This window comes from Eutrigla gurnardus (assembly GCF_963514095.1).
Source record: "Eutrigla gurnardus genome assembly, chromosome: 3".
Classification (NCBI taxonomy): Eukaryota; Metazoa; Chordata; class Actinopteri; order Perciformes; family Triglidae; genus Eutrigla; species Eutrigla gurnardus.
The window spans coordinates 14,630,990-14,651,997 of record NC_139917.1 but is presented as its reverse complement, the minus strand read 5'-3'; the positions used below and the strand labels follow the sequence as shown (position 1 = coordinate 14,651,997).

General features: G+C 42.0%; 1 protein-coding gene across 3 annotated transcripts; it reads right to left on the bottom strand.

Moving 5' to 3' along the window:
• Positions 1-20,417, bottom strand: ubn2a (ubinuclein 2a). Of its 3 annotated transcripts, XM_084006015.1 has the most exons (17): positions 19,430-20,414; positions 18,403-18,519; positions 17,604-17,705; positions 16,681-16,791; positions 15,844-15,947; positions 14,224-14,773; positions 13,109-13,179; positions 12,653-12,782; positions 11,114-11,220; positions 10,644-10,754; positions 9,584-9,727; positions 8,639-8,689; positions 8,461-8,503; positions 6,220-7,743; positions 5,876-6,083; positions 4,496-4,564; positions 2-2,884 (listed from the first exon to the last, which is right to left on the bottom strand). In XM_084006015.1, the coding sequence occupies exons 1-17, from the start codon at positions 19,730-19,732 to the stop codon at positions 2,838-2,840; spliced, it is 3,792 nt and encodes a 1,263-aa protein (XP_083862141.1). In that variant the 5' UTR covers positions 19,733-20,414; the 3' UTR covers positions 2-2,837. The 3 variants fall into 3 exon arrangements, with proteins under 3 accessions (XP_083862142.1, XP_083862141.1, XP_083862143.1); XM_084006016.1 differs by lacking the exon at positions 4,496-4,564 and having other exon boundaries at positions 1-2,884; positions 19,430-20,417; XM_084006017.1 differs by lacking the exon at positions 17,604-17,705.
• Positions 20,418-21,008: the final 591 nt, after the last annotated feature.

Genomic DNA, 21,008 nt, shown 5'->3' with positions numbered 1-21,008 from the left:
ACTACATTTGAGGAAACATTTGTTCATCACACTCAAATTAATCCTACTTACATGTCCTGCTGCTATAAATTGGAGGGCCGAGCGTATAAATCTGGAAAAAAATCCCCAACAAATGCTTCTTTGCCTGCAGCCGTTTAAAGAAATGCCTTAGCCTTCGTCAAAATGAAATCGTGAAACTGTGGCCTGACCTGATGGTAACGATACCTAATGAGCCTGCTGCTACAGATCAAGGAGAGAAGCTGCATTTTCATTACAGGTTGAAGGTTAAATAACTTTAAAATGACTTAAAAAACCAAAAGGACAACAAATTTTCTCTCACATTCCTCTGATCCCCATTCAATTCACCCGACAATCCCAGGCCACGCACAAGCCCCTCCCCCACTAGATCATTTGAAACAGATCGTTTGTTTGAAGAAAGAAAAAGTCACGTAGAGTTGTCATGAAAACCACCTGTTTTGTTTAATTTCATAGTTGACACACAAAAATAATCTACAAAAGACCAAATTAAGTAACCAGTGAACCACAAAATGTCATTTTTATCCTCCCCGACCCCCAAAGAAAGCACAATTTATAAGATGTCACCCACTGCTCCAGTCACATGACTTCACAATGACATCCTGAAGGACCACACGTTGACACTCATGGGGTTACATTTTAGGGGGAATAATCACTCGAACACACACACACTCTCTCTCACACACACACACACACACACACAGCGACCAGCAACACCCCATCTAAGTGAGCTACAGAACAATCTTTGGCGCCATTCTCGGTGCAGCCGGTCAGTCAGACACGCGTGGAGGAGGAACTAGTCAGGCGAGGACAGCGAGAGACTCAGGAAGAACGGTTTTGTTAACGGAGGTATTCAGCAGAGGGAAGGTATCTCTACAGGTGTGTTCAGACAGACGGCAACGTTCATTTTTTTTGTGTCAATCTCAGTATTTATGTTTATTCACAACAGCCAGCCAATGAGTGGACAGACGTGCGCTGCAGCGGCACAGCCGGACAACACCAAGTGGTTCTGTGGGAGTGAAACTGTAACCGCTCGTCATTTCCCTTTTTTCTATGAAGTAGATTCATAAAGGCCCAGGTGCTGCATTCATGCAATGTCAGCAGAATGGGGAGGAAAACAACAGTCTCCATATTCAGAGTTCACACAATATTCTAAGATGGTTAGTTTCACTGCTATCCAGATGCACCAGATGAACAGGCTAAATTACCTTATATTGTTGTGTTTTTGACATGTGTAATTTTTTCACACAAGAGGGAAATATCATCAGCATCAGAAATTCTTCCATTTAACGGTTTTCCTCACTCTGCTGCTGCTCGTTGGAACAGTTTAAACAACATGAACATTGAAAAGGTGCAACTTTTTCCACTCAAGTTTAAACAGTTTGGATCGAATCGTTTCTTTCCATTGACTGAATGCAAACCGCCTGTAAAATTCACTTCACATTCTGTCTGAACACACACCAGAAAAAAGAGAGAAGTCTTGAGTGACATAACATCTACAAACATGTACAACTCCAGAAATGCACTGACAAGTTGAGTAGAGGTTGAAAGCCAAGCGACGACTTGCACTTTTGCATTGAGGGTTTTACAGTCCTGCATAGATCTTTTTCATACGTTTTCAATATAAACTAAGGCGTTGTGTTATATTAAGTTGGTCTGAGTCATTAAGCAGATAAAGTAAAAGAAAAAATCAAAAAGAAAAAAAAACAACTAAAAAAACAAACTAAAACAACAACTAAAACAATTCAAGTAGGCTACAATCTTGACGTTTCTCCCCTCTCTCACAGGTGGCTCCCCTCTTCAGAGGAGCCCAAAACTTTTTCAATTCAAGTCTTTTTTCCAGAAAAGGTCCAGTGTGATTAAACAGCACCAAAAACACACTGAGCAAGAGAGGGGCATCAAACTTACACTCGCTTATTATCGTTGTGAAAAGGGGATACACATCTTTGCCCATTCATACATAATAATCTGGAAAGAGATTAACAGTATATTGTTTTTATGTACACATTCAAATACACACACACACACACACACACACACACACACACACACACACACACACACACACACACACACACACACACACACACACACACACACACACACACACACACACACACACACACACACACACACACACACACACACACACACACACACACACACACACACACACACACACACACACACACACACACACGTTTTTGTCCCTGTGTAAATTACAAATAATTTATCAATATTAATTTAAGCTACTACTTAACAGTCATTTGTGGGAGCAGAGGTGACCAACGATAAAATTTCTACGGACACAATTCCCACATCTGAGACAAAGAGACAGAAAAATAAAAATTCATTACTCAGTCTGTTTTTTTTTTTCTTTTTCTTTTTGTACTGCAAGAACAAGAGTCCTGTTATTCCACACAAGCTTAAATACAACTTATATTACGTAGCATACTACTACTCTCATCTGTACCACCACCTCGCTCACACTCATTCCACAGTGATCAAGGTCGGTCATATGTAAACATGTTGACAAAAAAATAAAAATAAGCTGAACAAAAATAAAAGTGTTCTCGTCATTCACTCCGTCTTGTTCTCATACCCGGTTCATTAGAAAATACAGTTAAATTAATCCACCAATGCCACTTGTAGCGAGGATAAACTAATTCTCCTTTAGGTCCTTTTCAAAAGAGGCAGTGGAGCCCCGCCCCCTCATACCACATCTCTGTGTCAGTCCATCAAAGTGAAGATTCCTATAGGTGGATGTGTCCAGGAGGATGTGATGTCACCCCACTGGGGTCCACCTCCTGCGCTGCTATTGGTCAGTGGGTTTTCCTCTTCATGTCTCCACCCTGGCTTTGGTTCGCATCTGAGTGGAGAGGATGGAGGTGATTAATACTTTGATATGTGGATGAAGGTAAATCATCAGTTTGACTAAACATCAATATCTTCATTATGCAGCATTTCAATGTATCAAGCAGACACGGAAATGCCCCTCCGATGTTCAGGAGATCAGGCAAACCTTTTTCTTTTGACCCTACATCAATAATATATTTTGAATCTCTTCTAAAACTCATCATATTTTTTTATAATGAATGTCAGCACAATTATTTCTAACATGTTATATTCTTGTTTATTATTTATTTGTATATTTATTAGAATTGTTTATATCCTTTTCCAATTAATTAATCCAATAAAGATCATTGTTTATGTATTTGATGGTGCAGCTGAAGACTGGAAAGGAAGAGAGTGTGAAGGAAATGAACCCGCTGCTGAAAGCATTCTGCCTCCATTTTTGTATTATTTTTAATTGACTGATTATACCTTAATTCATTCCTGAAATGTTTTGATCCTGGTGATGCCAAATTTCTGTATCAATAAAGGTTTTTATCATCATCATCATCATCATCATCAATATTATTATTATTATAATAAACCACATCCATCTCCTCACATTTATAGACTAACCCTGAGGGTTTACTGTAATTGAAGGCCTATAAGGCTGATCATCCATCTTCCATTTATTTGAATTAATTGTTTTTAGTCATCGTTGTCATCACAACTATACTTCAATAATTCCTCATCTCTTTTTTTATTTGTCTCTCTTAACTAATTTCATTGTTTTGCTGCAACTGTTGATATTATAACTTGATTATTATTGATTATTCCAATAGTTTTCTCTAAGATTCGTTTGACCTATAAAACATTAGAAAGAGTGAAGTCTGGCCTACACATTTTTCCTACAGCACAAGGAGGTGATTCTTAAATGACACCATTTTAAGGAACCTTATTAAAAGAGCTGGTTCATGTTTATGATTAAATTTTTTAAGTTTTCAAATGTGGGTATTGGTCCTAAATTCAGTATTTGCCAGGCTACACCAGTCAACCTTCGGTTAGACTTGGCTTTAGTGTCAAACTAATGGAATTGTAGTGTGTAGTATTTAGTTTAAGGTTCATCACATGGTGAGCTAGTGAAACAGGGTGAGCGGTGCTTGAGTTTGTGAAACCTGCTTTAGATGTTCAGATGGTTCTTTAACCAGAGTGCCATGAATAACCCAAGCCTCTCTTTAAAGCTATAAATAAAATACGACTGAATTCAGCCACAGATAAAGCTAAGCACATTCATGGTGGACATGAGAGAGCAAATAGTTTTAATTTAACATCATTCAGCCAAATCACACGCTGTTCAAGAATCAAAGAACCATCTGTACATCACAGAAAAAACTGAATACTGAGAAAAGTATTCTGCAAATGATTGAAACAATAATTAATCTCTGAATAACTTCAGTAGTTTCACAACATGCCTCTGCTGCGCTACAGGGGACAAAAAGAGGCATGCTAAACACCAAATACACTGAAGCAAGCAGAAAGTTACAAAGCAAACAACACAGCAGTCGAGCAGAGGACGACAGGTCGACTCGACACAGACAGATGATGGAGGAGGAGGAGGAGGAGGAGGAGGAGGAGGAATGCAGATTACCTGAGAAAGCAAGCTGCAAGTGAGGAGGTAGGGCAGCCTGCGACCCTGACTGGAGACTCTTATATAGATCTGAGGAGAGATGGAGGGAAGATGAGAGGGAAGAAGGCAACAACAACAACATTAAGGGGGAACGTGGAAAAGATGACGCAGAGAGAAATGGAGGGGGGATCAGCAACAAAAGAGAGGAGGGGATCAAAGAGAGGTGGCAGTGAGTACGAAAGGTTGGGATGACAGAGACGGACACAAAACATGGAGAGAACAAAGGAGGGAGACGGTTGTTTATAAAACAAAATGGCGACCGGATGAGATAGTCACAGCAAGAGATGAGGAGCATAGCAGGCACAGTGGAGGTGTTGCTGGTTTACATCAGTATGAGCACATACACATAAACATAGCATAACATGAAGACACCAGTTATATGTAAATGGTTCCCGTTTCTCACGTTACGAAACTCAGTGTATAAACGGTCTATGGTACAAACAATGTTATGAACTGAGACAGGACAAGGTTTTATGAGCCAGCCTGTCTGGGTCTTCACAACATGTACAAAGCAGTAAGGGGTTATCTCAGCGTTGGTTTACTCGCTCAGGGGACACGAATAAACACGAGTGATCCTGCAGTCAAACTGGCACGAGGACGCCATGGTTACAAAGGAATTTAAACTGCTTTGCAGGCTACAGTTGGTTTACAGATGGCACTTTCTAAGTGATGTATTGATATCAAACCTGCATTCCTACAATTAGAAGATAGAATAATCATATGATGATAATATTAGAAAAATCATTAAATGTTTAGCCCTTTGGCCTTCAAAGTATATTTTCATTTGCATAATCACTGCTGCAAGTAAATTCATGAGGCTAACCATTTAAATACAAAATAAAAAGATAAAACTAATCAGAAAAATTACAAGGAAAAATAACAAGTAGTTTAAAGAATTAGATATGATGATATTCTTTATTTTTCTTACTGTCAACGAACCCTATGAAAAGATCTGAACTGATCTAACTAGTGTTTTCTCTATCTAAATCTGTATCTGATGCATTATTGTCCAAAACTCTTAAAAGCCCATCAAATAGTGACACGTTTCATCATTACAATGAACACAAGCACTGTTATTAATTTTGAGTTGAGCTCTAAATAATCCCTTCTCCACCAAATGTGTATTAATCTGACTGAATGTTACAGACAAAGTAGGGAAACCAGAAAGTTCAGAGAGACATGCTGATGAATTGCTAGTTTTGGTCTTTTTTATAGAATATGTTGACAAAAAAACATAGTGTATCACTAACATTATCCTTTAAAAACAATAAACACAAAAAGGTCCTGCTGTGAAATCATGTTAAATGACGAATGACGCGTTCACAAGTTGTGTGCACTCACCCATTAGGTCGCTCTGTGCTAGGGTGTATCCTGAGTTGGAGCTGGGGGCTGAGCCCATGCCAGCAACCCCTGGGGCTCCAGCAGGGCTGAAATTGAGCAACGGGGGGAACTGGAAGGGCAGCGAGACAGGCACCAGGCCTCCCAACATCCCAAAGCCCAGGGGCAGTGCAGATGGGCTGCCCAGGAGGGAAGTGCCTGCTGTTGATACCTGCAGAAACAAAAGATGCAATGAAAGAGGGAAAGATTTTTCTATTCACTTATACAGAACAGTAACTCTGTTGTCAATTACTAAAGCTAAATATGAAATTAGTTTTTGTACAAAATTCTTCTGGAAAGAAACTAACCTGTGAGAGGTGCGACGTTGTGGAGGACGTGGCCAAAGTTCCTGAAGCCGCCCAACCATTTCCTGCCTTTGAGCTTGGGTTAGCCCCACCCACAACCCTCTGCCTCTGCCCGTGATTGGCTGAGACTGAAGGTGCAGAAGACAGGGGAGTTTTGTCCGGGCGACTGCAGACAGCTGTTATCACTCCCTTATTGGTGACGGAGTTGTTGTTGATGCTACTGTTGCTCGTGGTGGACTGAATTATCTTGCCTCCAGCGAAGCTGAAGCTGCCCTGCGTCTGCTTCACCTGCCCGCCACCTGATATAGTGAAGGGGGGCCGGTAGGTTTTGAGGTTTTTTGGGGAGTAGTGATGTTGTTGCTGTTGGCTGGGGATCATCTGATGGGAGAGCGGGTGCGAGGGTGAGGATGACGGGGAGGGGCTGGAGGAGGGTGGTGGGGTTGGCGCAGGAGGCCGAGGGGTGAGCTTGATAATGGGAGAGGAGTTGCTGCTGTGGGAGGACTTGGTGAGGGTGGCCTGCATGGGTGTGATGAAGTTGGCTTGGTGATGGTGGTGTGTGTGGGGTTTGCCTTGAGAGGAGTGTGAGGTATGGGAGGTGGGAGATGGTGAGGTGGCCACTGGGGAGGGAGGGCAGAAGGACTGCAGGACAGGGTGGGTGCTAGAGTTGGAGCGGGACAGCGATGAGGGGGACGAGGAAGGTGTGATGCTGCTGCTCACACTGCCATTGCTGCTGATGCCGCTGGCTTTGACACTGCTTTTGGCCAGTCCTTGAGGGGCCGCCATAGCTCCCAGCATCCCCGCTGGGCTGACAAAGCCCTTCTGATGGGGGGGCAGCAGAGGGGAAGCCGTTGGAGGAGGCCGCTGCTTCGGAGGCGAGGGGGACGGGTGCGGATGCATCTTGCCGCTCACTCCCATCACCAAGCTTGGCCTGTGATTGGATGATGCCATGGTAACAAGTCTCTGAGTCTGGGTTTGGCCCATGGTGCCCAATCCTTTGATCAGGCTGTAGGAACCATCTGCAGTCCTGGAGGCCAGCGACAGGCCTGCTGCCTGCACACGAGCCAAGGAGGAAGCAGCGGGAGATAAGGAGGAGGAGGTAGAAGAGGAGGTTGGTAGCGTTGTTATTGTTGTCGACAAGTTCCCAGCAGACATCAGCGGAGCGGCCTCCACCTTAGACAGGGAATGTTGCTGTGTTGTGGATGCGATCGAGGCAGAGAGCTGAGAGGCTGACGGGTAATGAGGGGTGACGGGAGGAGGAGAGGAGGTGGGCATTTGCAGGGGTGGGGGCGACAAGGGACTGTCTGAGGGGCCCAGGCCCTTAGTTGCATTGCTGAGGAGGGCCAGTGCATGGGAGATCGAGTCCAGAGAGGGAGCAGTCAGATCCTCATCCAGTGAGTCCGACAGACAGATGGGCTCCGGAGGCGAGGCGGAGGAGGGGGGCTGGCGGGTGGAGGCCAGAGCGGATGCGGAGGTGAGCAGAGAAGTGGTGGTCATGGTGAGTGATGGTTTGTGGATCCAAAGACCCTCCTAAAGAACAGAAGACATGGGATCAGTGCTCCGTAGGCCGAGAGAGACGGGACTTCTTAACAGTCAATACAAACTCAAAACAGACATTATACAAGACTCAAAATGGAGCAGAGTAGCAAATAAACCCATCAACATGATTGTATAAAATTACAGTTTTTTATTACAGCCATTGTTTTAATGTTGCAAATGTTGAAAATGAAAATAAGTCTTGCAGCCTTCCTATTATTGGTATGCTGAATGTAAAAAAGACTTGGGAAGTGTTGACTTTTGTTGACTGTATCTCATCATTGGACTATCAGGAGTATGGCAAAGTATTACGATGATGGGTATAACAGGACAGTGCTGTGGAAATGCACATAATGCTACATTTAGCATGTGAGCTGTGGTAGCCCTCAGCTGTTGTTTAAATACTGGCTTTCATACAAAAGTTACAGAGATAAACCCCCGCCATAAACAACTCTTGAGACGTCAAATAGTTTAGATCCACTTCAGTTGTATCAGTGATATTAAATCAAACTAAAATTAAACAGAAATTATGTCTTCAGAACTGAGCAAATAAGATACTAGCAGCCAAAATGTTACAACTGTTGCTTCATGATAGAATGCTGTTCAGCAAATTGGTTCAGATTAAATTATCATTGTGGGTTTAAAAAAAAATACAAATTCAGTTGTATATATTAAGATATTAAACAATTAATGATGGTAGCGTTTACTCACCTTGGCTTTGGCCTTGGGCCCAGGCACCATTCTCCTCTTGACTCTGTATGGAAAATTGCAGGCAAATATTCAGCCTTTTCTATCTACATTTTGCATTCAAGCCGAGTCTCAGAGAAACCCCTGAGTAGTTTGTGTTCTTGAGGAAACATGAGCTGTGTGAGATAAAGTAAATACTTACAGGTTTCCAGTGAGGTGACTGTGAACAGCAAGACTCTCCTTGAGCAGAATTCTGAGCAAAGGAAACACACAATGTTCATGCCAGAGGACATGTGAATTTATGTGCACAAGTTAGTTAAAAGAACATCACTGTCATAGACGTTTTTACCCCCAATTACAAATAATGTATTATTATTATTGATTATTGATATCAAGTAGGGAAAAACTTGAGACACCTCTGAAAGAAAACATGTGTTTTGGCCATTTATGAGAAGCAGAAACACTATAGTTATAGTGTATGACACTTTCTACAATATAATTTGACACCATCACATATGACAAATATCAGATACATGCCTACAGAGAAGTTGTGAGTGTGAAGATTGACTAGAAAACAATGTCTTTGCAATATTTTCGTGCTGCATTGCTTACATATTAAGTGTTTGATATTAGCATTTTACCAACCTTTAAAATAGTTCTATTAACATCTCAACCAATACTATTGGTTGCTAACATTTTACTTTTATTTCTCTGCATTACTCATGTGTGCTTAATAGCGTTATTACTCACATGTTGCTCTGTACGGCTTTACAAGGCTGCATGTACTGAACTGTGGCACTTTGGCATCTTATTGTCTTGTGTCTGTATTTCTCAACCTGTCACTTCATTGGTTTGAGAGTATCTTACACTAGAAAATGAGCGAGTTGGCTAACACTGGCACACTAGAAATGTGAATTAATGTGCATTGTCCTTACAAATTAATAAATTCCAACTAATAGCAGGTTGGCTACCTGCTATTTACAATGAACTTTGTCCGACATAAACCAGCTCGGCTAATTAGACAGTTCTCTCCCTGGAGAATTTTCAGTAATTGTCTTATCAACCGCTGCTTTGTATAAAGGCTACGTAAGTACAGCACGCACACACACGCACACAAACAGACACACACACACACACAGACACAGACCTGGCCTGCATCCAGCCCTTGGGCCATAGTGGTTTGACCTCATTCTCTAAGAAGGCCTTGAGGTAGTCCTCCACAGACAGCGAGCATTGGTTCTCCATCTCATAGCAGCTCAGCTTTACTCGCACCAAGCTGCACAGCAGGTTCCTGCACAAACACAAATGTTCAATTCAGTACAAATCATTCACCAGTAAATCTCAAGTACATAACGACAGAGTTACTCTTCAGGAACTCGGAGGTCATTATGAACTTGTAAAAACCCATTCCTGAAAATGTGGAAGCAGTTATGAAAAATAACAATGATTGAAAAGCAGCGGTCAGTCATTCTCAATGTTTTTGTAATTACATTAGGACATTTATTCTTTACTTGGGGTTTTCACATTCATGCAGGTATAATATTCAGGGCTTTCCTCAGCAGGTTTAAAGAGAAACTCCACAGATTGAACACATTAAGGTCAGTTTGCAGTCTGAGGGAGTATATGTGAAAACATTTGTATAAAACCCTTTGTGGCTCCACAGGGAGCTACACAAAGTCTGACAAAATTGCCTCAAGTGATGTAACGTTGGTTGTTGTTGAAGACAAGTTTGAACGTTAATGAAATGTGGGGCTGTGGTGTTAGAAATAAGTGACCTTACTAGACTAAACACTCCTCCTCTTGGCTTGAGTCTTCATTAGCCATTACTAGAATAACACACCACAGTCTCCGAGCAAACTGTCAGTGGTTGAGTTGCATTGTGGGTAACGTACAGTAGGCAGTCACCAGGTTATGACAAGGACGAAGATTTAAGTGGAATAATAACATGGTACCTTTGGTTCTATTGCACCCACTTGGAGTAATGCTAAATCTGTGGAAAACTCTTTTAAAAAGGTCTTGTGTGGTGTAATGTAGTCACTATACCGCGTAATCAGATGGGTCCAAATTCGATGCACTACAAAGTGTGGAGATCCACAACAGCCAAGGGATATTCATGACTTGAATATATGTATTTTTACCATCCCTCTGACTCTAAGCAACATGCAATCCAGTCATTCCATTCCAGCAGGACGGTCCTGGATCATTACCTGAGCTTGTCATCCCAGACAAACTTCTTCCGAGGGCCCATCACCCTTTTCCCAGGCTTTTCCTCATCTTCCTCCTCTGAGCCATTCTTATCACCCTCTCCTGATTGCTGCCTGCAGGACACACACACACACACACACAGTCAGTAAAGGTAAAAGCACACATTCTTGAATAAACGTTATCGCATAACCTGATTACTACATTCATGAGCGTCCAATAATGGGAAAAAATATGTAGATGCATAGCTTTCCAAAAACATGTCAGCTAAAATGTTGATTAAAAAACAAATGTGATGCTGTCCTCATACACATAGCTAGTCTGTAGTGTAAACAAAGAGCTAAACATGACTGCAGTTGTAATTCTTTGTAGACGGGTATCAGTTTTGGGTGAACATCAGGCCAGATGAAAGGCAGCTGCTGAAGACAGGGAAAAGTAGCTGGAATTCACCCGTTTGGAAATAACATTTACTTACTTTGCAACTTTGGCCATGCAGTCCATGTGGTATCTGGCTATCTGCTCTGGCATCACACTACACACCGCCAGCTTCAGCTTTAACAGTGGCGTCCGAAGGCGATCATCCTGAGAGACGGAGGGAGGAAAGGCGAGTGAGAGAGAGAGAGTTTAGTATAGTAGTAGTCGTTATAGTAGTTGAACAAAGAAGTTGGAGGGAGAACATTAAAATCAGAGTTGGGAGCAGAGCAACAGTGGGAGAGAAGAAAAAGAGAAAAAAGTCAAATGAAAAGAATGAAGGAAGAAACAAACACAGAAAAGGTAGACATAGATTTTAGAGGAAGAAGAGGAAGAAAGAGGAAGAGGGAAAAAAGCAGGGTATGTTGATGTATTTTTGTACACTGCTACTTTAATGGTCCGTGACAAAAGACATTTAGAAGCCAGTTTTCAGTGGCAGTGCTCATTGCAGCAGTCAGCCTCCACTGAGATGCACATTAACAACCGAAGCAGTGAAGATGGCTGAGGATTAAAAGCTATATGAGAAAGGCACAAATAACGTGGAGAAACAAGACGGCCGCATTTAGACAGCAGGAGCTGTACAAAGCAGTCGGAATGCTCAAAAATATTTGGTTGCTTCCCCAAAACTCTTGAATAATTGTAAGGTCACAGGAGTGTATGTGTGTGCCACTATAATGTATCACTTGTATGATGTTATAAAAATAAAATAAAAACACAAACAGGAAGTAGTTGAGATTATACAAACAGATCTTGTACAATTTAAAAATCAGTTCACTGCAAAAATGTATTATGAGTATTGTGAAACATACTTGCAGCTAAAATGCAAAAATTCATCATTTCTGTTGTCGACTTGCAATTTACCTGCACAGCTAAATTTCTAATTCATTCAGACACAGTATTCTAATATATAAATACATATATGGCCCTTACTATGGCTTATGTCCCTATTCATAACTGTTTATCTTTGCATGACACAAGATTCATTATTAAAACAATAGCTGCACAGTTTATGTGTTCAACAGAGTCCAGCCAGGTATCAATTACAGGTATATAGTCAGCACTTTTTAAAGGTTGAATCTAGCTTTTTAATGGTATAAATTGCTCTAAACATTTTGAGAGTTATAGACTACTGATGTCCGTTTTTTTTAATGAATTTCTGAAAACAATGCAATTTCACACCAGCTTCATGTGGTGATTGGCCAGACATGCAGAGCAGTGAAAGAATGTAAGATCTGAACTTCTCTCTCATCCTCACAACTATTTCTGTCACTTTTCGTGTGTATAAACCATGATACCCTTTTGCACAATTATCACCTCTCTATGACAGCAGATTTTCCCTTCAGATGTGTCAACACAACAGCATCCAACATCCTGAAGCTTTGGTCAAAAGGTGTTTTCAACTGAGAACAGGATTTTCAGGAACAGGATTCACAGAAGATAGTAGATAGTGATAGTGCATATGTACAGAAGCTCTCCCTGAATCTGTCCCCAATTTCAAAGCAGTAGCCATGGGCTGCATCTTCGACAGATAAGCCTCACTCACCTGGATGTTGAGACTGAGCTTCTTCATGCGTTTGAGGAGGGCTTCCTTGTTGCATGGCACAAATGCCTCCATGTGCGAATAGACGCCTGAGCGCACATCAGGAGGCTGCTCCTGGACCTGCAGCTCAATGCTAAGAGAAGGAAGAAAGGGCGGTCAAAAAAGGGAGAAAAACATGGAGATACAGAGAGACCGAATTTTTAAAAAAAAGAAAGAGATTGGAGATTGAAATTATAGATGGGGAAGAATAAAGGGTAGTTGAGCAGTAGGAGGGGAGGGTGAACATAAAGTTAACGAAACAAGCGGGAGAATTAACACAGACAATGAGAGATGGAGAGAAAAACACTTATAGACAGCAGGAGAGGCGGCGAGGGAAATCTACTGAAATGAGTGAGAAACACTGAAAGGGAGAAGGGGTGTGCAGCCATTTGATGGTGATTTAAAAGCTGTCCTACTCACTCCAAGAGAATGTTATTCATGTCCAAGGTGAAAAATTTCTTCCTGCCCTCTTGATCAAACTGCCGCGAGGCCTGTGGGAGAAACGGTTGAGTCAGCAAACCACCACTGTTCCATACAGTAAAAACATATATATACATATATCTGTGATGCTGTGCCTTTGGGGACTAAAAAGAAACGTCTAATGGTCAAACTTGATCAAATCAAACTTCCAGGCGGTATTTGCATGAAATAAAAATACGACTGTTAAGTCCACCTGTTGGTTGCAGGAACCGTCAATGATCTCCTGGTCTGTAAGCGATAGATTTATGCAATGCCAAGTAGTAAGCATGTTGTCAGTTTCACAGTAAAATAAGTGAAAGAAACAGCAACCACACAGAGACAACCGTCCTTTGATATTCAGCCTCAAAATATCTCTTCTACATGATTTTCTACCTGGTAGTTTATGTCATATAAGGAGCAGTTGCAGTCTCGACAAACAATGCTCGTAGCAAACTATTTCTTTGCAAACCTTTGTGACCGCCAGCTAAGAAAAATAAACACAAAAACAACACAGGAAAGTGCAGCGTGATGTGCTGTCTGTTACTGGAATGTGGTTTTCCCACGTGGGTCCACATGAAGCTGGTAATGTAGTCACCAAAACTGTCCTGTTGTTCTGTATAACTTCCATCTTTACGGCTCTAAAAAGGTAAATCTCAATGTGAAACAGACAAGAAACTAGGACCACAACGAGTACTTAACACACACCAAGTGAGTTAATAAACAGGTCAAGTGACCTTAGTGAGACTTCCTATCTTTGGAAGGAACAAAAAAAACTCCCTCGCCACTGTATACTTCATTTGAATCATCCATTTCAATCGCCTCTCAACAATATCTAGAAAAACAATTATCTGCTACGAATGGACTCTGAGGCTGTAAGATATAAAAGTAACAAGAAAATAGGAACGTCTTTAAAAGGAAGTGATGCCAACCCTGCTCTTTTACTTACATTAAAAACCTTCAGGGTTTAGCTTGGAGAAATATTCTTGCTGGACTAAACAATAAACATGTTGTTCCTTTTACTAAGCTGATGGGCATTTGTGCTTGAGCCGCCCACAGACAGGCTACGGTTGACTCACCGCCCTCAGGTCCTCGATGCGTTTAATAAGAGGAGCAGGTAGCCCATCAGGCAGCAGAGGCGGAGAAAACAGTCCACTGGAAGACCCCAGGCCTCGCCCTTGGCCGCTGCCTCCTCCCGCGGCTGGTTTAGGACCTGGAACACCGACTCCCAGAATGCCATTCTCCCTGGCTGCCACCATGGCGTGCTGCTGGTCATTGTCCAGCACAGTGAAGTCCAGGTCGCCTAGGAGATCCTGCAGCTCCTTCTCATTGGCTGAGCCCAGCAGTGACATTACAGCGGGGTCCGAGGTGAGGTCTGCCAGTGAGAGGTCGTTGCTGGCTGTGTTGCCCTGCGGGTTGGTGGAGTTAGAGGCTAACAGGTGGTTCGTAGAGTTGGTGGAGTGGGGCTTGTTAGCCGCACCTCCTGCCAGGCCGGGGTGAGCCATGATCGGGTTTCTTTTCCTCATCTCCTCCTTCTCGCGGGTGAAGCGGCGTAGCATCGCCGCCAGGTATAGCGAGTCCTTCATCAGCTTCTTCCTCTTCTTCTTCTCCGGCCGGTGGAGGTTCACTCTATTAACGGAAAGCACAGCAATGCCTTGTTTTTAACAAAATGCATCCCGTTTTGAATGAAAGGTGATACAGTTCCTCATACTGCATCATCATCAATCATTCTGCCCGACACAGAGTACGCTTACATGCTCATAAGTATCAAGATATAGGTCTTATTCAGAATAGGACTTTTGACGAAACCTTCAAAATAGGAGGACCACCCTGAAAATGAGATGATTCACCTCAAGGGATTATCCTGAATAAATAAATTCTACTAAATAAAATAGGGTTAATTTGTTTTTTTGTCTATATTCTAATGTAGAAAATTGGACTACAAACTGAATCTGATTAGTCATCTGAGAAGACCATAAACATGCAAAACAGAAGATATAACAAAGACAATTTCCGTTAAATCAAGAGGAGACAGAAAGTGGTGCTACAAATAAGGCACATTTGCACTGGCGAACTGAGGCATCGACACACAGACACAAAGACAACTCAGAAAAGTGGAAAGAGGAACTGTGGGGATTCTGCGGGATATATAAATCATCATCTGTTTCATAATGGCACAATGGCAATAGACGCTGCTATTTTTGGAAGTTGTATTCAGAGTGGCAGCATGTTGGCCAATCTGAGTGTGGATCATGGAGTGTTCTCTGGAAGACGGTTGGCTTGACACAGCAACCAACAACAGTCAGCATCCCTGCCTCATGAGAGGTGTGTGAGAGGATCCGATGTAAAAAGTCACACTGGGTGATGGATTATTAGAATCATCACATATTCGCAGTGGCCCACAAACCTATAAGTATCCATAAGGTCAACTTTTCAAGCACAGAAAGAGAAACTTAACCATTTACATAACAGTGTGTGTGTTATTTTCTGTTTAAAATAGCTTGGCTTAATGGAAATTAATCATTTGATTGAGTGGGATGCGTATCTGTTCATTTTACAGATACGTGGAAGGTGAAGGCCCTCTAACGAAAGACAGGGCAGCATGCTCAGCTACTCATGAGCCATTTTAACGAGCATAAAAACCACTTAGATGAAGAAGTATAACTTTGACAGCAATATTGCATTGCCATGATTCTCACCCTTGTTTAGGTACTTTGTTCTTCTTCAAGTTTTTCTCTTCCAGATTGTTCACTTCCTTCTTTTTCCTCTTCTTCATCAGCTGTTCCTTGTTGTCATTCAGCTTCTGAAGGAAAAGCACATGCACTCCTTAACTCAAATAGGCAGAATACAAAATAGGTGTGTGTGTGTGTGTGTGTGTGTGGGGGGAGCAGAGATTGAGCAAGTGTGTAGACACGAGTTGAGCACGCACAGGAAAAAATGTTTGCTCAGATTAGTGTTCTGTTCAGTCCTACTGCACGCTCACTAATATGGCACAAAAATAACACCATATTCACACGGTGACGGGTTAATTCTACAACACTTCTCACTAACGACAATGAAAATCAAGCTCCTGTTGGAAGGACATTCACACGTCTGCTGTGTCATACGTTTCAATTACAACGAGAAAGGCAAGGAAACCCTGTGTTATGTACTGCTGAATAAAGCATAGTGTGAGAAGTGTGAGCTTTGATACCAAAGTCAAATTTAACCTTATTTGTGTATGCAAGAGGAAGAAAAAGCACTCAGTCGCCATCAATTATTTTCAGGATTTTTGACTGGGAATTATTTAAATATAAAAGTATGTATTGTGTTGGCAATATGATGTTGCTTAGCCACCTGCAGTCCTGCATCTTTACTAGTTTTACATCTAGAACCATAATGTAAACAAGTATTAGACTTTGTCATCGTCCTCATCTTTTATGTATTTCATGTATTATTGACTCACGATGTCAAATCAAAACATTTCCCAGGCCTGAAAGTGATTGTGAAAGACCGAATAACAATGTTCTGTTATGAATGCGTTAAGGAAGTCTCACCTTGTCCTCCTCTCCCTCGGAGTCAGACGCCGCTCTGAACTGCAGCGTGCCGGTGTTGATGTAAAATCCCCCCAGCTTTGTGGTCAAAGAGGCAGGAACCAGCTCATCATACTGAGACAAACAACAAAAGGAGACAGTTTGTGGTGTCACATCAGAGGAATCTAGAAAACTGTAAATAAACTTACAGAACAAAAGCGGATCTTGTGATAATGTTTCTTGTTAACATTTAACAAATAAGCATGTGCCAGTGAAAATGAATGACTTGTTGTGCTCCAAAATAAATCAAATGTCAGTGTCCCTCCAGGCCACAGATGAAACAATTTCCATCACAGAGCATATCAAAACAAACAAGGAGAAAAAAGGGTCAAACAGGCACTGCCAATTTGTGAGTGCAGAGGACAGCTATCAAAATGACAAAGCAAATATCATATAATGGCAGAGAAACCCTACAAAGAGCATAAGTGTAGCTATTACAGTCAGACAGAGACTGATATCCTGTGATTATTGAGCAACAAACACCGTCAAACAAAAACGATTACATATTCCTGAAGCATCATGTATGTATTCATGAGTCATGAAGATGTTTTTAGACCATAGTCTCAGGTTGGTTGTAATAAGGGACAAGCGTCTATGTTTAGAAGTGCCGCGGAATGCACTGTAATAAAACATCAAGCCAGGAAATAAATATTTAACAGCAGAGGAATAATGTCTACCTCAACACAACAAGACACAAGAACACCAGTTGAGGATTGTGACGAAGACGGCATATTAATCAGCCCAGAATAACTGAGAAACAAGAAGAATGTGCAACGTTATTATAAAGGCTAAAGGGAGACACCCGTCTAAATGAAAGGGACATCCTCAAAAAAACCAAACCATAGGTGAAAATTCACCTCATTGTTAATAAAGTGAGGGGCACTCACAGCTTCTGAGTTGTCAATAAAGGGGTCCGTCTCGTCGTAGCCAAAGCCTATATCGATCAAATCTTGCATTCTGTCCTTCTTCTTCTTCTTCTCTGCGTTACCCTGAAGAGTTATTTTTAAAACGTTATATCATATTAAGTTTTGATTCTGATTTCACATGAAAATTCCTCACATTTATTCTAACTTTGATCTTAAAATGTCCCGCTTTCAGAGTGAGGATTTACAAAATGTCCTCACTTTCTCCTGGCTATTGAAGTTGCAACAGAAATGCCAAACTTGTGTTTTTAAACTATTTTCTCCATTGTATAGTCTGTCCACCAGAGAGCATGGACTAGTATGTATCTCGACCACATTTTAAAAAGCAATAACAAAAAAGTGAACTATATTGAAAATGTTTACGGTATGTGTTCATGTTAAAAAAAGAATATCAAACAAATTCTCCAATATCAATAACAGCCTCAAAAACCCACTCTCGACAAGCTATAGCATGTCTAAGGACAGATGGTGTTACCTGTCATACGACTGTAAAACTGAGATTCTGGGCTTAATAAATGAAATTCAATTGATTATAACAAGTAACTAAACAAACAAACGGTAATTTGAACCAACATATCAGACGATATCAGCGTATTGCATATAGTGGTTTTGATTTATGTGTTGGTCAATAAGTAACAAGAAATTGCAGTACAGAGATACTAAAGATATGTATGAGGTATTTTAGAAAAAATGTCACTATGAGATTTTTTTTAATTATCAGAATCAAATTAGAAACATATCAGATTTGAAGAAAAAAACTCACATATTTATTTTCAAACTTTTTTGCCATGGCCTCAACCTGGAGCCGCTCTCTCTCGTCATCATTGAAGGGGTCTTTGGGATTGGTGGTTGAAGTCAGAATTACAGGACTAGTCTTTCCCTGGAACAAATAGTGGAAAAGTATTAATAAATTAAACTATTATGAACAGGAATAATCTGATGTCCGAGCTATTAGAAAGTCCCAGCGGGCCTCACAATAAAACACAACTTGACCATGTTTAAACCTCAAAGAAAGCTCCAATCCAAAGATATAAATAAATGATCACATCATTAGCAAAAAAGTTATAATAAGTCAACAAAACAAAAAAAACTACTAATATGACAAACATGGTGCTGGCATGGCAACCTTTTGAATTTGAATAATAAATATTTAATAATTATACTGTAATTTGCAAACCCCCACCCAATCTCTCACTCATGTAAAACATGAAAGTAAAAAGTGCGATGATCCCAAACTGCAACAGAATCAAAATGAGGCGAGCTTCTCTCTGGTGCCTCGGCTCTGACATTTGCCTTGCTCCCATGCTACATCCTGGTACTTCCATCAGCGCTGCTCTATCATCTATCTATCACCCGCAGCCACAGGGCCAAACTGCATGTGGCATTTCCAAGTGCTGTAATGGCTGTGTGTATGGGCTGTTGCTGGGCAAGTCTGACTGAACAGGACACAGGTAGCGGCACGAGATAAGCTTTATCTCTGCATGTTCAAAAAGAGGAGGTCCCTCCTCGACCAAAAAAAAAAGCTACAATCTGGTAGAGCGCAGCCAAAGTTGGAAAGCACACAGAGTGGACGAGCTGGCTGCGTGGACAAAAAACTGCTGCTGTCTTTTGTGTTGAGTCGTACTAACGGTCAGTTTCGGCCACACCAGTCCACAGAAGGACAAGGTGCACTTCCCCCCCTCTCACTCAGCAATGACAAGTCCGCACAAACACTTGCAAGAAAGGTTAAAATTAACTCCAGCCCCAGTCTCAGCCGGCCCGGTGATGTTAGTCAAACTGGGAGATCCTACCTGGAGGTTTTGGATGAGTTCCCCGTAATTGAACTCGGCGGAGGAGCGGTCGTCGGGCTCGGGGAGGGACAGGTTGAGCCGCACGGTCGCCCTCTTCTCGGCTACAACCGTCTCCTTGTCGACGGTTTTGCCGAGTCGACCGTTGCTGGCAGCACCCCCTGCCCCGGTCGCTGCCTCGACCTCCCCGGCTCTACCGAAGTTGAAGTCGGCCTCATCCTCCAGCCGGCGTTTCCTAGACTCCGCGGCTGCTCCAGCTGCGAAGGCCGAGAGGGTGACAAATTGCACTTTTCTCGGTTCGGCCATTTGGATGAGCTGCCTGCCTGAACCTCGCTCCGCACAGACAGCGACAGCGAGGAGAAGAGCTACTTCGCGAAACTACTCCAAATTGGTGGATTGAAGAAGGTTTCGCGAAGCCCCGACGGCTGCTCGGTGCCTAGACGGACGTTAGGGCCTCCTCCGCACCATACGAAATGAACTCCAGGGAATGCGACGGTCGGGGAAAAGTTGTTTTCACGGCAGCTACTTGCATCCTCAATTTGCTATGGGACCGAGACATTCACAGGAGCCATCTTGGGTTTCGGGAGTAAATAAAATATCAGAAAAGAGGGGTCGCTGCGCATGCGCGTACGCACAGAACGGAAGCGTCGCTCGTCACGTCCAATCAGCGCGTGCCCCGATCCTAAACCCGCCTCTGCCACAACAGGCGATAATAACAACACTGTCAGTACTATTATGACCTTTATAAAGTGTATGAGTGAAGGACAGGCTGAGGGATATGCACACCACATGCGGCCTGCATCCACGTATCGATTTACGGCTTAATTTTGTTTTTACAATCGGCATTTCCAGTTGAAGCATTTTCTCTCCGTCCATTCAGGAAAATGCTGAATTGTGCATTTTCTACAATGGCCCCAGCACACACTCAAATCATCCAATCCTACACGGAAGAAAGCAAGCCAGATGGCGACTGTCTGAGTTAGACGGGCCAACACAGCTGAGTTAGTTTCAGGTTTCCCTGGCCACCTGTTGATATTAAGTTTATGTGTAGCAGATATGCTGCTTATTGAAATAAAATAAAAGGTGCACATTCATTTAAATGTGACATTAATGCTTGTACTTATTCTGTAGAAACTATGGCTAGATTAACCTGTTAGAAAGCCCAAGGGCAAAGTTTGGTTTTGAGTCCCTATAAATCCACCACCTACCAGCCCCCGTGCAATGTTACCGCATTTGCAATTGAAAGAGCACATCATAGTTTATACCCATGGTGATCAGATTAATCATGAGGAGCACAACTACTGAACCCTCTAATTTTCAAGTGTTTTATTGTAGAAAACTATTTGGGTCTACTTTAGCGTTTCCAGGTTATTTATAGACCTCTGTCCCAAACACCTGTACCATATTAAAAAACGCTCAATAATCTTCTCTTTTCAAAACTGCATCACAGTTAACATCTGGGACAGACAGCCATCTATCTATCATTTAAAAATGGAGAATAAATAACCCTGATCGATATATAATAACTTGAAAGGTGAACACATTTGAATTAAATTTGCTATTGAGGTGCATATTGGGCATT

What these genes read in the sequence shown, in the direction of transcription:
- ubn2a (XM_084006015.1), bottom strand. Translation starts at nt 19,732, where the DNA reads ATGGCCGAACCGAGAAAAGTGCAATTTGTCACCCTCTCGGCCTTCGCA. An exon ending in AGTCACCTCACTGGAAACCT is followed by an intron (nt 8,504 to 8,638) that starts GTAAGTATTTAC and finishes TTTTCCATACAG; the next exon opens with AGTCAAGAGGAGAATGGTGC. An exon ending in CAACGTCGCACCTCTCACAG is followed by an intron (nt 6,084 to 6,219) that starts GTTAGTTTCTTT and finishes TTGTTTCTGCAG; the next exon opens with GTATCAACAGCAGGCACTTC.